The sequence below is a fragment of the Protopterus annectens genome, chromosome 2.part1 (genome assembly GCF_019279795.1).
Source record: "Protopterus annectens isolate FY-2018-M chromosome 2.part1, PAN1.0, whole genome shotgun sequence".
Classification (NCBI taxonomy): Eukaryota; Metazoa; Chordata; order Ceratodontiformes; family Protopteridae; genus Protopterus; species Protopterus annectens.
Window position 1 is genome coordinate 1447701709 of NC_056729.1, and position 13600 is coordinate 1447715308.

Sequence of the window (13600 nt, forward strand, 5' to 3'; positions counted from 1 at the left end):
CTTGTTCTGTGAGATTCCCCCTATTCTGCAATACTTTAATTTGTCAGTCCCTTTAAATAATTCTTGTTACTTCTTAACTGTAGCTCCCTTTCTTTTCTTTCCACCCTATTTTTAAACTCCAACTTAATTTTATTCCATTCCCCAGCTACATTTTCTGAAGAAATTTCTGTCCTCTCTGATAGTGCTTGAATAATTTCCACTACCCATTCCTTACATTCCTCTCTTTTTAACATATATATGGGAAAGTGCCCAGTGTCTAATTTTTTTTCATTACCCTTTTTATTTTAGTTATTATTGGTGCAAGATCTGAAATAGTGATTGGGTGAGTATCAAGACCTTTAATTAAATGCACATGTTCCTGTGAAATGTAAATTCTTTCAGTTCTATCAAGCCTAGCCTAGTTTTTATATCTTGGGGAATAATACATAAATTCACTCTGAATTCCTGTTACTCAATTCACATCTTCCGTGCCAAATATTTTCATACATTTCGTCAAAAATCTACCCTCCTTTGTTATACTTTCCCTTCTGTGCCCACCAAGAACACCGCCACTGTTGCAAAATCACATTCTAGTCCCCACCTATAAGTAATATTCCTTGCTGAAAACTGATTATTTCTCTCAGAATTTTCTTAAGCTCCATTATAGCAGTTTTAGGTGGAATATAAATACATGCCAGTGTAATCCTCCTCCCTTGCCAGTAGCCCCTTAGCACTGCAAATCTATAGCTAAAGAATGCCTTGTAGTTGCCCTTGGTCTGGGAGACCAAATTAACCTTAAGTTTGACTTTGGTAGACTCTATTTTTCCTCTGACTTTTTTTAGGTTTGATGAGAATGCTTTTATCCTGCTGGGTACTGCACCTCATAATTTTGCCATGATTTTATTCCTTCTGTTATAGTGCCTGTTGTGATTCCACCAGGGTGCCTTGTTTTTTGAGTTAGTTCTGTGCTTATTCCTGGTGGGTACAGCTACCTCTGTGCAGCTGTAAACATGGTTGTATAGGCAGCAGTGTTCTCAGGGTTTATGGGGGTTTACAATTTTGCCAGGTTGTCACTTAAAAGTAGGAAGTTAGCCTTAGAGTAGTTTCTAAACATTCCAGAGTATTTTTACTTCACAGGAGACTGTTCTGTAGTCTGACCTTACCATAGAGGACATTAACACATATTAGTGATGACCAGATCCAATATGTTTGTGCCCCTGGTCAACATTTTGACAATCTGGTCCAGGGAGTTTGTGTTTATAAAATCCAGGAATCCCTGTGCTTGCATGTTTGGCATTATATATGATTCTCAGATAATAGTGGGGTAATCAAAATTGCCCATGAGTGTGATATTGGTTTGAATAGTGAGCATTTCCAGTAAGGTTAAGTACATGTTATGGGTTTTCCTGGCCATAAAGGAGGAACTGTAGCTTGCAAAGTAGAATGGAATTTTTCCAGATGTTCTTCATTTCACATTGCTGCAGTCATAACCTGTGGGTAGTCCGCTGTCCTCGGTCGGCCCGAATACCAAAGTATTAGGCTGGCGTCGGTCATGGTCGCTCAGATCAGACGTCAGTACGCCATGGTATTAAAGCGCATGACCGACGTCATATCCTCAGTCTTTCTTGCCGCATGGTCCAAAGCAGAAGCAGCGTTTGCAAGTGCCGTTCAGTGTTCTGAAATTTTCGTATTCTGAGTTTCAGACCGAAAACCAAGTTGGGCTAAGTACCCCGTTGGAGAATATTTTTGTTTTTTCTTGCCTCAGTTAATTCCGGATGTCAGAAAAAGTGAATAATTGTATTTCTTGTGGGAAACAGATACCGCATAGGGATTACCACTCTCTCTGTATTCCTTGTTTGGGGCCTGAGCACGACGTAGTCGGGTGTCGCTTTTGTGCTAGATTTAATAAGCGCACCATTAAACGTAGGTTAGATTGCGCTAGGCTTGTCTTCGGTAAGCGGTGTAATTACAATATGCCGTCGGATCCTCCGACGCCCGCTACCGCTAAGAAGCGCAAGGAAAAATCATTAAAGTCCAAGCAGGATGAGTCGTCCGTTCCGGACGCCGGTTCTTTAGAAACTACGGTGGAATCTGTAGATCCAGCCGAGGTTTCGGCTGAGTCTCAGGGGAGCCGTTAATTTTGCAAGATGTGGCCTCTCAGGAGTCAGGTCAGGCTGAGGGGGCCTCTCAGGTTGCTGTACTCCCTTCTTTGCCTAAGGTGGTTAGGCCTTCTCCTTCTGTCTCTAAGGTACCTTCCAAGGTCAGGCCTGGTTTGCCTTCCTCTGGTGTCAGTCCTAGTTCTGCAGGTTCTGTACCTAAAAAACACATGCTTAAAATGGCAGAAGATTTGATTTCTTTAATCAGGGGTTCTATGCCCCCTCCAGATAAGAGGCCTAGGGTGGAGCCAGAGGTGGAAAGTTTGGAACAGGCTTCAGATTACTCAGAGTCTTCGGCTGAAGACATTCAGGATTTTCCTCCTTATTCTGATTCAGACGCAGAGGATTCCAGTCCTTCTGCTTCTCCTCCAGAGGATTTTTCATTTTCAGAAACCCTGCATTCTATGAGGGAGCATTTTAAATGGGAAGGTCAGGATTTCTCAGATTCCCGAAAGAGGCTTAGGGAATTTTTGTTTTTACCACAACATCGGCCCTTGGCTATACCTCCTGTTTTGGATGTTGTTCAGGATGTTTTCTCTGAGGCTTCCCTTAATCCAGACTCTTTGCCTCCTGCGCCAGTTAAACCAGATAGGTATTACAGAGTGCCAGAGGCTCATAAATATCTGTATAAGAGCCCAAGGGCTGACCCAGAAACTATTAGCCAGGGACCTAAGGGTGTCAGGGCTTCTGTTGTTAAGAATCCAGTTCCTATGGATAAAGATTCTAGAGCTTTGGATAGGTGGGGTAAAAAGTGTATACCTCTTCCACTCTAGCAATGAGGGCTTTGAATTGCCAGTTTCATATGTTGAAGTACCAGAATTTTCTCCTTACTCAGTTAAAATCTAAGGTAGATGCTTTGGCAGAGGGCATAGAGTGTAAGGAATTACAGGATTTGGTTCATGCCTCTGATCAGGTGGGTAAGCATTCTTTGCAGTGTGGTTTCGATGCTTTACAGGCTTCTTCCAGGGTGGCTGCCACTGGATCAGTTATTCGTAGGCACGCCTGGCTTAAGGATCAGAACTTGTCAGAGCATGTTAAAGCTCGAATTTTGGATGCTCCTCTGCAGTCTGAAGTTTTGTTTGGTTCACCTGTGGAGTCTGTCTTAAAGAAAATGGAAGACAAAGCTAAGTCTATGCAGACTGTTAAGAATTTTTTGCAGGTGCAGCCCCCTAAGTTTAGCAGAAATTGGCCTACTAAGGGATGGGCTTACCCTTCTTCTGATTTGCAGTCTAGGGGCAGATCTAGACGTGGTAGGGGCAGAGCTCAGGGTTCTTTCAGGCCTAGAACGTGGAGTTCCCCTGCACAATCTACAGGTGAGGGCAGGGGCCAGTCCTTTCGTAAACAGACCCAATGACCTGCATCTTCAGCTGCCAGATCCTTCCTGTCTGGCAGCTCCTCTGGGAGGAAAGTTGGCACTCTTCAGGCGAAACTGGCTTTTAGTCACCCATGACAAATGGGTGTTGGACATTATAGACCGAGCCTACAAGTTTTATTTCCACACATTGCCTCCTTTCAAAGGCATGCCAGGCGTTCCTCCTCAGCAAAGGGTAGTGGCTCACAAACAGATTTCTTTACTTCTTCAAATGGGGGCTATACAGCAGGTCCCTCTGTCAGAAGTGGGCCTAGGATTTTATTCTCGCCTGTTTCTTGTACCAAAGAAAGGAAACACTTGGAGGCCAATTTTGGATTTATCTATCCTCAACACATACCTGGACATTCCGAAATTCAAAATGTTGACGTTACAACAACTTCTGCCTCTGTTGGGCAAAGATCACTGGATGGTAACTCTGGATCTCAAAGAGGCTTATCTTCATGTTCCTATCAGGCCCAGTTGCAGGAGATTCCTGCGTTTTCGGGCTGGGACTTTACATTATCAGTTCTCTGCATTGCCCTTTGGCTTATCTACTGCGCCCAGGGTGTTCACAAATGTTCTGGCTCCGGTGATAGCCTTCTTAAGGTTAAGAGGAATACAAATTTATCCTTATTTGGACGATTGCCTGATTCTTGCTCAAGACAAAAACAAGCTACTTCACCATCTACAGTATGTTATGGCAGTGTTAAGGTGCCTAGGGTATTCTGTGAACGAAACAAAGTCCAGTCTAGTACCCTCTCAGGAAATGTGCTTTCTGGGTGTGAGACTGAATACAGCCTCCCAGATGGCTTTTTTGACCCCGGACAAGCAAAGAAATCTTACACTTTACTTCCAACAATTGTCTCTACGGTCCAGGCTGACTGCAAGGACAGTCCTTCAAGCCTTGGGGTTCATGGCATCTTGTATTCTGGTGCTTCCCAATGCCAAACTGCATATGAGGAAGCTACAATGGTATCTCAAAACTGTATGGACGCAACACTGCCACGATCTGGACACTGTCATTCAGATAATACCTTGCATTCAAAAGGAATTTTTGTGGTGGGCTCAGGAATGTCACCTAAACAAGGGACTCTCTGTGACCCGACCAGAGGCATCAGATCTTAACGACAGATGCCTCAGACAAGGCTTGGGGAGCACACCTCAATGGAAAATGGGTTCAAGACACGTGGCCTGCCAGACTTCAACATTTATATATCAACTTGAAGGAGATGTTAGCAGTCCAATTTGCATTGATGGCTTTCAAGGATCTACTTCACCCAGGACAAGTGTTGATTCAAACAGACAACACAACTGTCATGTGGTACATCAACAAGCAAGGGGGAACACATTCGTACCCTCTTTGCAGGCAAGCTATGATTTTGTGGGAGACTGCTCTCAGTTTGCACCTCACTCTTCAGGCAAGGTTTCTGCCAGGAGCACAGAACTCCTTAGCAGATGTTTTGAGCAGACAGATGGTGGATCCCCACGAGTGGAAGTTGGATCCTCATGTATTTCGACAGTTGACAGTGATATGGGGGACTCCAGACATAGATCTGTTCGCTTCTCCACTAAATTTCCAGTTGCCAAAGTTTTGCACAAAGATGTTTCATCCAACAGCTTGGAAAGTGGATGCTCTATCATTCAGTTGGAGCAATCTTCACGTCTATGCCTTTCCTCCTCTGCCTCTCCTTCCCAAGGTGCTCTTGAAGGTCAGACAAGACCAGCCCTCCATGATTCTAATAGCTCCAGATTGGCCTCGACAGCACTGGTACCCTCTGCTGAGGAGTTTAGTATGGGAGCCGCCTTTGCCTTCAATTCCACACCTTTTGTCTCAGGCAGGCAATCATTTACTCAATGTCAGGATACAGTCCCTGCATCTAACAGCCTGGCATATTCTGTTCTAGAACCTGGAGGGTCGCAGCTTCCTCAACAAGTTTTGAATGTCATTTTGGAGGCCAGAAGGCCTAGTACAAGGAAAGTTTATGCTGATAAATGGAGGAGATTTTTTATTTGGAGCAAAGCAAAGAGCTTTGATGTTTCCAGGCCTAATTTGAGTGTTTCTCTTCAATATCTTACAGAATTATTAGACAAGGGTTTGTCTTTCTCCTCTGTAAAAGTTCATGCTGCAGCCATTTCTGCTCACTATGACTGTGATCCACCATTATTGTCTCATCCTTTGTTTAAGCAATTCCTTAGAGGGGCAAAGAACATAAGACCCCTGCGTAGAGCTCCTACTCCTTCCTGGGATCTCAATTTTGTGTTGGAAAAACTCACTTTACCTCCTTTTGAACCTGCAGCTACGTCTGAGTTAATGTTTTTGTCTTGGAAGACTGCTTTTTTGTTGGCCATTACGTCTGCTAGAAGGGTATCTGAATTACAGGCTCTAATGGCAGTTGAACCCTTCCTGTTTTTCATAAGGATAGGGTATCTCTGCGTACTAACCCTACTTTTATGCCTAAAGTGGTTTCAAATGTGGCCTTGAACCAATCTATTCATTTGCCTACTTTTTATGCTGATCCCCAAAATAAAGGGGAGAAAGTTTTGCACACTTTGGATATTCACAGGCAGTTGCGTTATTATTTGAGCAGGACTAAAGGGTTCAGACAGTCTCAACAGTTATTTGTTTCTTTTGCTTTGGGCTCTCAGGGGAAACCTGTTTCAAAACAAACTATTTCTAAGTGGATTGGCCATTGTATTGCTTTTTGTTATTCTCATCATGGTAGGGAGATTCCGGCTGGAATCAGACCTCATTCCACTAGGGCTACTGCCACTTCTACTGCTTTTTAAGGGTGTAGCTACTAAAGATATTTTGGAAGCAGCTACTTGGAGTTCAGTGCACACTTTTTCTAAACATTACCATCTCCCTCTTTATTCCAAATCTAGGGCTGGGTTTGCCACTGCAGTCTTACAGGGCATGTTAGCAGCTCCCAATGCTTTATGATTTTGCCAACCTCCCTTTACCTTTGCTTTGGGATTCTACCCACAGGTTATGACTGCAGCAATGTGAGATGAAGAACATAGTACAGTTTTGTACCTACCATAAATGTAGATGTTCGAAGATCCACATTGCTGCAGTCCAATTTACCCTCCCTCCTTCCCCTCTGTAGTTTGGAGTGGTTGAATGGTTTGGGTTGTAAATATTGTTTGTACATGGGTTTTGGAGATTTTTCTGTTTTTGGCTATGGCCTTTCTTTTTAGGGCCTTCTGACATCTGGGGCAAGAAAGACTGAGGATATGACGTCAGTCATGTGCTTTAATACCATGGCGTACTGACGTCAGATCTGAGCGACCGTGACCGACGCCAGCCTAATACTTTGGTATTCGGGCCGACCGAGGACAGCGGACTACCCACAGGTTATGACTGCAGCAATGTGGATCTTCGAACATCTACATTTATGGTAGGTACAAAACTGTACTTTTTGATGTGAACGCTCAGTTAATAGTGTGGTAAAGTCACCCATGAATATGATATTGGTTTGGATGGTGAGTGTTCCCAGTAAGCTTAAATACATGCTATGGGTTTTCAGTGTCTTAGAGGGGGAACTGTTGCTTTCAAGGAAGTGGTATGGGATTTTGTTGATGAGTACTCGGAGAAGCTCACGTGCATCATTCTGTTTGACCAGCCTTGAGGTATATGTATTTTTGATGTAAATCGAGACACCACCAACTTTAGTCCCTGTCTGTGTAGTAGTAGTCGGTCTAAATATGTGAAAGGCATTGTAGCCTTGCACTGACGATGTGCTTTCTGTGGCTTTAAATCATATGTTTGTGACTGCACAGATGTCAGCATTCTCTAGGGTGAGGAGAGCTTGTAGGGAGTGGAGTTTCTTGTTTAGACTCCTAGCATTGAGCATTAACACCTTTAGAGTTCCTTGATTTTGATTTGCTATTCTGGGAATATTTTCAGTTTGGCATTGCCTATAAAAGGCACTATGGGGGAGGACAGTGTTTTAGCTAATATTCAAAAGCCTTTGGAAGAGAATGAGGGGCACACCATCCCTGGCAAAGCAGCTTGGTCTGTTGAACCTTTCCTTCCATGCCGACAAATATTGTACCCTCTTAGAATGACAGCAGACACTAAGCCAGTTATTAAAGTCAGACATCTACTGTTTGTATTGTGGCATCACCCTTGGAGAAGGTAAAATGCTGTTCATTGTTAGGTTAATTGCTGCCTGGGACATGCATTCTGAGAGCTCCATGATGTCTCTCTCTTTATATAGTCTAGGAAGGTAACATCTCAGGTCATTTACACCCACATGGACTATGATTTAGTATATTGGTACTTATGTCCAGTGACCTGATTCCATGTATAATGTGGTGGATTCTGGCTCTTGATAAGCAAGTGACCATGACTTTCTGCGTATTCAGCCTGGTGAGAGACATATCAGTGTCCCTATAAGATAATTATATGAGTGTATTTGTGCAGATACCATTTTATTAATAAATAATCAAACTAATTAAAACTGACCTGCAAAATACCTCAAAGTGTCTCTGTTGCGGAGATTGCATACCTTTCACACCATGATGTAGAAAGCTATGCCCCCCCACACACACACTACACCTCCATTCTATCTATAATCAGTTTTGAAGTTGCTATACCTTGAGGGGAGTTGGTTAATTTCCCTAAGCAGTGAGCATCTTTCATTAATGTGAGACTCAGCCAGATGTTCATCATCGCATACTTGATATGCATGAAACTGTCAACCTACCTTGTGTATGCAGCAGCTGTCTAATTAATGACAGGTCAAAGTAAGTATAGTTTGGAGGTACAAAATCAGTGTCCTTTATTGTGGTGAACACCTCAGGATTTGGGAGGAGATAACCTACTTTTTTGTGTTATTTAGTAGGAAACTGCCCATTTTATAATGTAAGGGCATCTAGTTAGTAGTTTTGGAGTCAGTCCTTTGGATCTTGACATTATGGGCATGGCCATTCTTCAGTGAGCTGTGAAGGAGATTATCAAGAACCAGAAATTTAGAGCTGGGCCTTCTAGTTCAAAGAAAGAGTATTCCAAACGATGATTTCTTAGTTCTCTCTGCTCTGTTGGGAAAAGAGAGCTCATTCCTTCCTTCCCTCCCTCATGGTCAGTATTCTCTTCCTCCCATAGGGGAAACGCTTGTGCTTTACAACTTGAAAAGGGTTTAACAGATTTTTTAAGATATGTACTTGGGGGGTGGACAAGAGGATAATTGGATGATTCTTCTTCAGAGTAATCCACAACTTGTTTTAAAGGTGTCCATATCTATTATTAGCAGAAAAAAATGTTAAAAAATGAATTACAGAAATAGTACCATATTCTGTCAGATCCACGTTATTACTAAAGTTTTTTTTTCCACCCAAAAAGGTGGAAACTAGAAAAAATGTATTGTCTCAAAGTAAATTTAGGGTGGTGATTTTCCAGATCCTTGTTCCTTCAGGCCCCATTTGGTGAGCTTAGATTTGAAGGATAGCTTTTGCCACTTACCAATATTGAGGTCACACACATACCTCTCAGCTGTACAGATTTTTGCAGAATGGCCAGATTTTTGCCTCATATTTTTGTCATTTCCTCGTAAAATGTGTTTTTTTTTTTCTGGCAAATCACTGGAGAGTGACGTCACCAAGTAATGTCACACTTTTGAGTGTCAGACTTTACATCCTACATGCTAACATACAACCTGTTAAATAATCTATAGGCACTCTAAGATTGCAAGAACAGTGTTTAAAATCTGCCCATATTTTTTGGCCTTTGTTCCCCTGCTGTTTTGGGCTTTGTCCAGATTTCTTGTGTTAAGAGGATGAGAGGTGTGTCACACAGGACATCAGCATTTCTGGTTTGCAGTTTTCCCCTTTAGTCTAGAAGCTGTCCACAGTGTTCTCCAAATTCTATACCTAGACTAACAACTCTGAGACTGTACATCATTCATATTTACCCTTGCTTAGACAGTTGCCTCCTCCAAGCCTAATCAAGGTTTGAAGTACTGAAGATCTGAAGGTTCTATATATAGTTACATATAATATAAATCCACTGGGAAAAACGATATTTCTTGGGCATCAAAGTTGATGGCTGAGCCTTCTTAAAAGCAAGAAAAGAGAACCATGAGAATCTGCAGTTATTATTTTCCTTAAGGATCTGCATCCAAAATCCCATTTTCTCATTATTTGAACTTCCCCACTGCTTTTCATCGTCCATTTCCACCTTGAATTACAACCTTCTGCTTGTGTTATATTTTTGAGCCTTAACTGTGTAGCTCTAAAATATCCCTTTAAATCAGGACAGGTTCATAGCTGATTACTAGACAGATGATCCCAAGGGGGCGTTTGTGCCTAGACATGGTTCCAAGGAATGAATTCCTGTACTTTGTGGCTGTGAGTTACACACCTTAACCGTTATGACCCTTTCCCCCAGTCCTAAACCACCTTCTTCTTGTGGAAGGGTCAATTTATCTCATTTAACTCTTGTCCTCTTCCCATGTTAGACAGATTCCTTCCACTTTTTATTAGTTATTGTCCACAACTTCTCCTCTGTTTGATAAGCATATGCCTGACCCATATATAAAACATAAGTGACTAAAATATTTTCAGTGTCAGTTTGTATTATTTTTTGTTTAGTCTTTTCCGACATATGGTGGACAGTAGTCTCTCCTTTGATAATCACATCGCCACAGTGGTCAGTAAATCCTTCTACGTGGCACACCTCATCACAAAAGGTTTCTCATCCAGAAAAAAAAGAGGTCATCGTTCCCCTCTACTCATCACTCATTAGGCCCATTATGGAGTACAACGCCCCTTTTGGTATGTACCTCACAAGACATCTACAACCAACTGGAAAGGCCGCAAAAATACCTCACAAAGAGGATTACTGGCCTCAAACAGATGCCTTACGCAGACCGTCTAAAAAAACTTCAGCTTTACTCCGTCGCATATCGCCTACTCAGAGGTGATCTCTGCCTAACATACAAAGCTATGTCAAACCCAGAGCTGTTGGACATGCCCCACTTAAAGAAATCCCAATCCCTTCGAGCTAGACGTTCTAGGAACCTAAACCTTGTCACCACAATAAACAGAACATGCTGTAGGGATAGATTCCTGTCCCAGAGACTTCCCATACTCTGGAACAGACTACCTATCTATGTCAAACAGAGCTCCTCATTAGCACTCTTCAAGAAAAATCTTGATGATTGGATGGATAATAGGAAATTCATCCCGGGGATCACTTCTGTGGTTCTGCTTGACAGGGGCACAGGAAAATAATTTTCTTGGGTGGCGAAAGCCAGGGTAACTTTTTGGCTAGGCTTGTATAGGCCCTAGGGCCAATAGCCTAGTACCTACCTATGAACATATGCTTGGCTCTTTTAATAGAAGCCTTTTTAATCCACATCCTAAAAATTCCGTCTTATTGAGTCACCATAAATATGGACTGAATCAATTCTTGTGTGGGTGCATACTTTATCGCTGTAGCCTTTGTTTTATCTTCATTAATTTTTATATCCTGAAAAAGACTTGTAAGCATCTCAAAATGTTCCTTAGCACTGCAATGTCCTTTTTTTCTGGATTTATCAGATACAAAATAATGTTATCTGCAAATAAAGCCAACTTGTCTTGATTACTATGCCAATTATATTCTTGAATTTCTGAGTTCCTTATTTTCTTTGCCATTGGCTTTAAATGTGAAGCAAATAACAAAGGGGAAAGTGGATACCCCTGCCTGGTTCCTCTGATCACAGTCAATTTATCAGAGAGGTACCCCACATTAACACTTTTAATCTGTATGGGATATTTTTAGATATCATTGGCACTCATTTGTATAGTTGGGTGTGTTCAGAAATCCACAAGTTCGTTTTTATTACTGTTTGTAGTTGAATTAATAAGCTGATAAAGCAATAGTTTCACTTTTCCTTAATGTATATTCCAGTCTTCCACACGTTATCAGCAGAATGGGTAAGTCAGAGCAAGTGGACATGAACATTTTCTGCCTTGTAGCTATAGACTTCTACAAGCATCAAATTGACGAAGAGCTGGATCGACGGGCCTTTCAGTCAGTTTTTGAGGTTGTGGCATCTCCAGGAAATCCGTATCAGAGGTTACTAACATGTTTGCACAATGTCCACCAGGATTCACATTTCTAAACACAGAGACAGTTAGAGCAGTAGCTCAAAACTGGAGGTTTCTATTTTGTTCACAGTGGTTGAAAAGAGGTGTTGACACACTGCTGGTACCCACTATGAATGTAGAAATGATTTGTTCAGCATCTCCTTTGCCATTCCTTGTAAAGAAGAAAATGCACTACTATTCCTCATGGCTTGATTTATGAATACACATGTGAGTTTGGAGATATCATGGGGCACCCTTCATCACATTTATCAGCTATAATAAAGGACTTTACCTAAATCTTGTTAACTGGGACATAACCCTATCTTGAATCACAGTATACATTTTACTGACTGACAAACTGGTGTTAAGTAGTCAATACAGTATAACAACTGATTGTGTTTATGTCCAGTTGTATAGTAGTATTTAGGTCACAATTGGTGTTTCTTTTCAGAGTCTTATATTCAATTAATGGTAATAATGCAAGTGCCAGACATTAATCCTAATGTTTAATTGGTACAAAGATGTAATGTGGCGTTTTTCAAGTTATTTGCCCCCAATCTTTCATAAATGTGATGTTTTCGGGTCTCATTCACAGCATGTAATTATCCTTTTTGGAACTTTCCACTATAGTGTGGTCTCAGCTATGTGTGTTTCTGTACAGTTTTTTTTTACACACATAACCACACATGATTTTTCCCTCAGGATTTCAAATGTAAGAATATTACTAAAAATGAAAAGTTTAAAATGAGAGATTTCCGTCATGTAAAGTATGTAAAATTGTAAAAGTTATGGTGCATGATATAGTTTCTAATTTAAAAATGGAAAAAAGCCACTGAGATGAATGTTGTTACATTTTTTGTCATTACATTAATTTTTTTCTAAATGTGAATGGAAACTGAAATTGGGTTTTGTCTGTGTGAAATATGTTGGTGTCTTTTTTCTGTTTTCTTTCAACCATAGCAAAGTTTCTTAATATGTATTATCAGTACATGTAATCAAAATGATAACTTGTGTGCATTGTGGAACAGTGGCAACAAGATGAGACTGAATCATTTTAAAATGCAACTAAAATCAGTATCTAAGGATGTATACAGGCATGGTTCCCAGATGAGCAAAAATATAAATATTTTTTTACCATATTTTAGCAGTGTGTTCTTTTGTATACAGTAACCACAATATTTTTAATTCTTAGCATGATCTGCAGATTTGTAAATACAGATTGCATTTAGTTACTTTTTGAGCCAGGCTTTCTTTAAGCATTATAGTATGAAAGTGCTAAAACTAAAACATGCCTCTTGATTTCTGCATTTTGATGTTTGACAATTTATTTTTAGTCCATCGTACTATATATATTTGTTGTTTGTAATAGTATTAAAATTATTCAAATATTGCAGTTTAACAATCTTTCAATAACTAGGATTTTCCATAAAACATTATTATTTTGCTGATGGAATGGATTGGACTTAACAGAACTTAAAATTTTAAAGAAAGATGAGCAGTGACCAACCTTTACTGATGTACACAAGTTAACACATGCAGGGTACAGTGACTAGTCTTCAGTGCTTTCAAATATCCCAGTTCTTTTGATGACATTTGAGTACACGTGGACTAGTAAATTTCTTGGTTAGTGTTTCATTTGAACATGGTGTTCTGTGTTCTTCTTAGTTTAGCTTTTTGGCATTGACAACTTGTAAAAGATTTATTTCATAGCCTGCAGTTTGCTTCAGCTCTTCTTGAACTACCTATGAATAAAATGCCCACAAAACATTTTGGCTTGCCAAAGCCAAATACTGTATTTGAACTTTTTTGCACAAGTATTTGCCATTTCCATAGCAGGAAGATCCTAAACCACTGTTAGTTCCACTCTCGGTAATGTGTGCTTTGTCATTAGCCTTTCAGCCGTCTGTAACTGAGATTTGCACGGTTTACAATGCTTGCAGTGGTGGTGACCTGTCTTATGTTTTAGATGCAGGTTTTATTGCAGGAGATTTCATGGAACACTGCAGCAGGTTTTGTCATAGTTCTTAATACTCTTGCTATG

General features: G+C 40.8%; 1 protein-coding gene across 4 annotated transcripts in view; it reads left to right on the forward strand.

Moving 5' to 3' along the window:
* Positions 1 to 12698, forward strand: part of HTT (huntingtin) — a 4811037-nt gene extending 4798339 nt beyond the window's left edge. For all 4 annotated transcript variants that reach the window (XM_044062924.1, XM_044062926.1, XM_044062925.1 and 1 more), the window contains one exon: positions 11381 to 12698. In XM_044062924.1, the coding sequence (XP_043918859.1) occupies positions 11381 to 11594 (214 nt within the window). In that variant the 3' untranslated portion in view covers positions 11595 to 12698. The remainder of the gene's footprint in view (positions 1 to 11380) is intronic.
* The last annotated feature ends 902 nt before the right edge of the window (positions 12699 to 13600 follow it).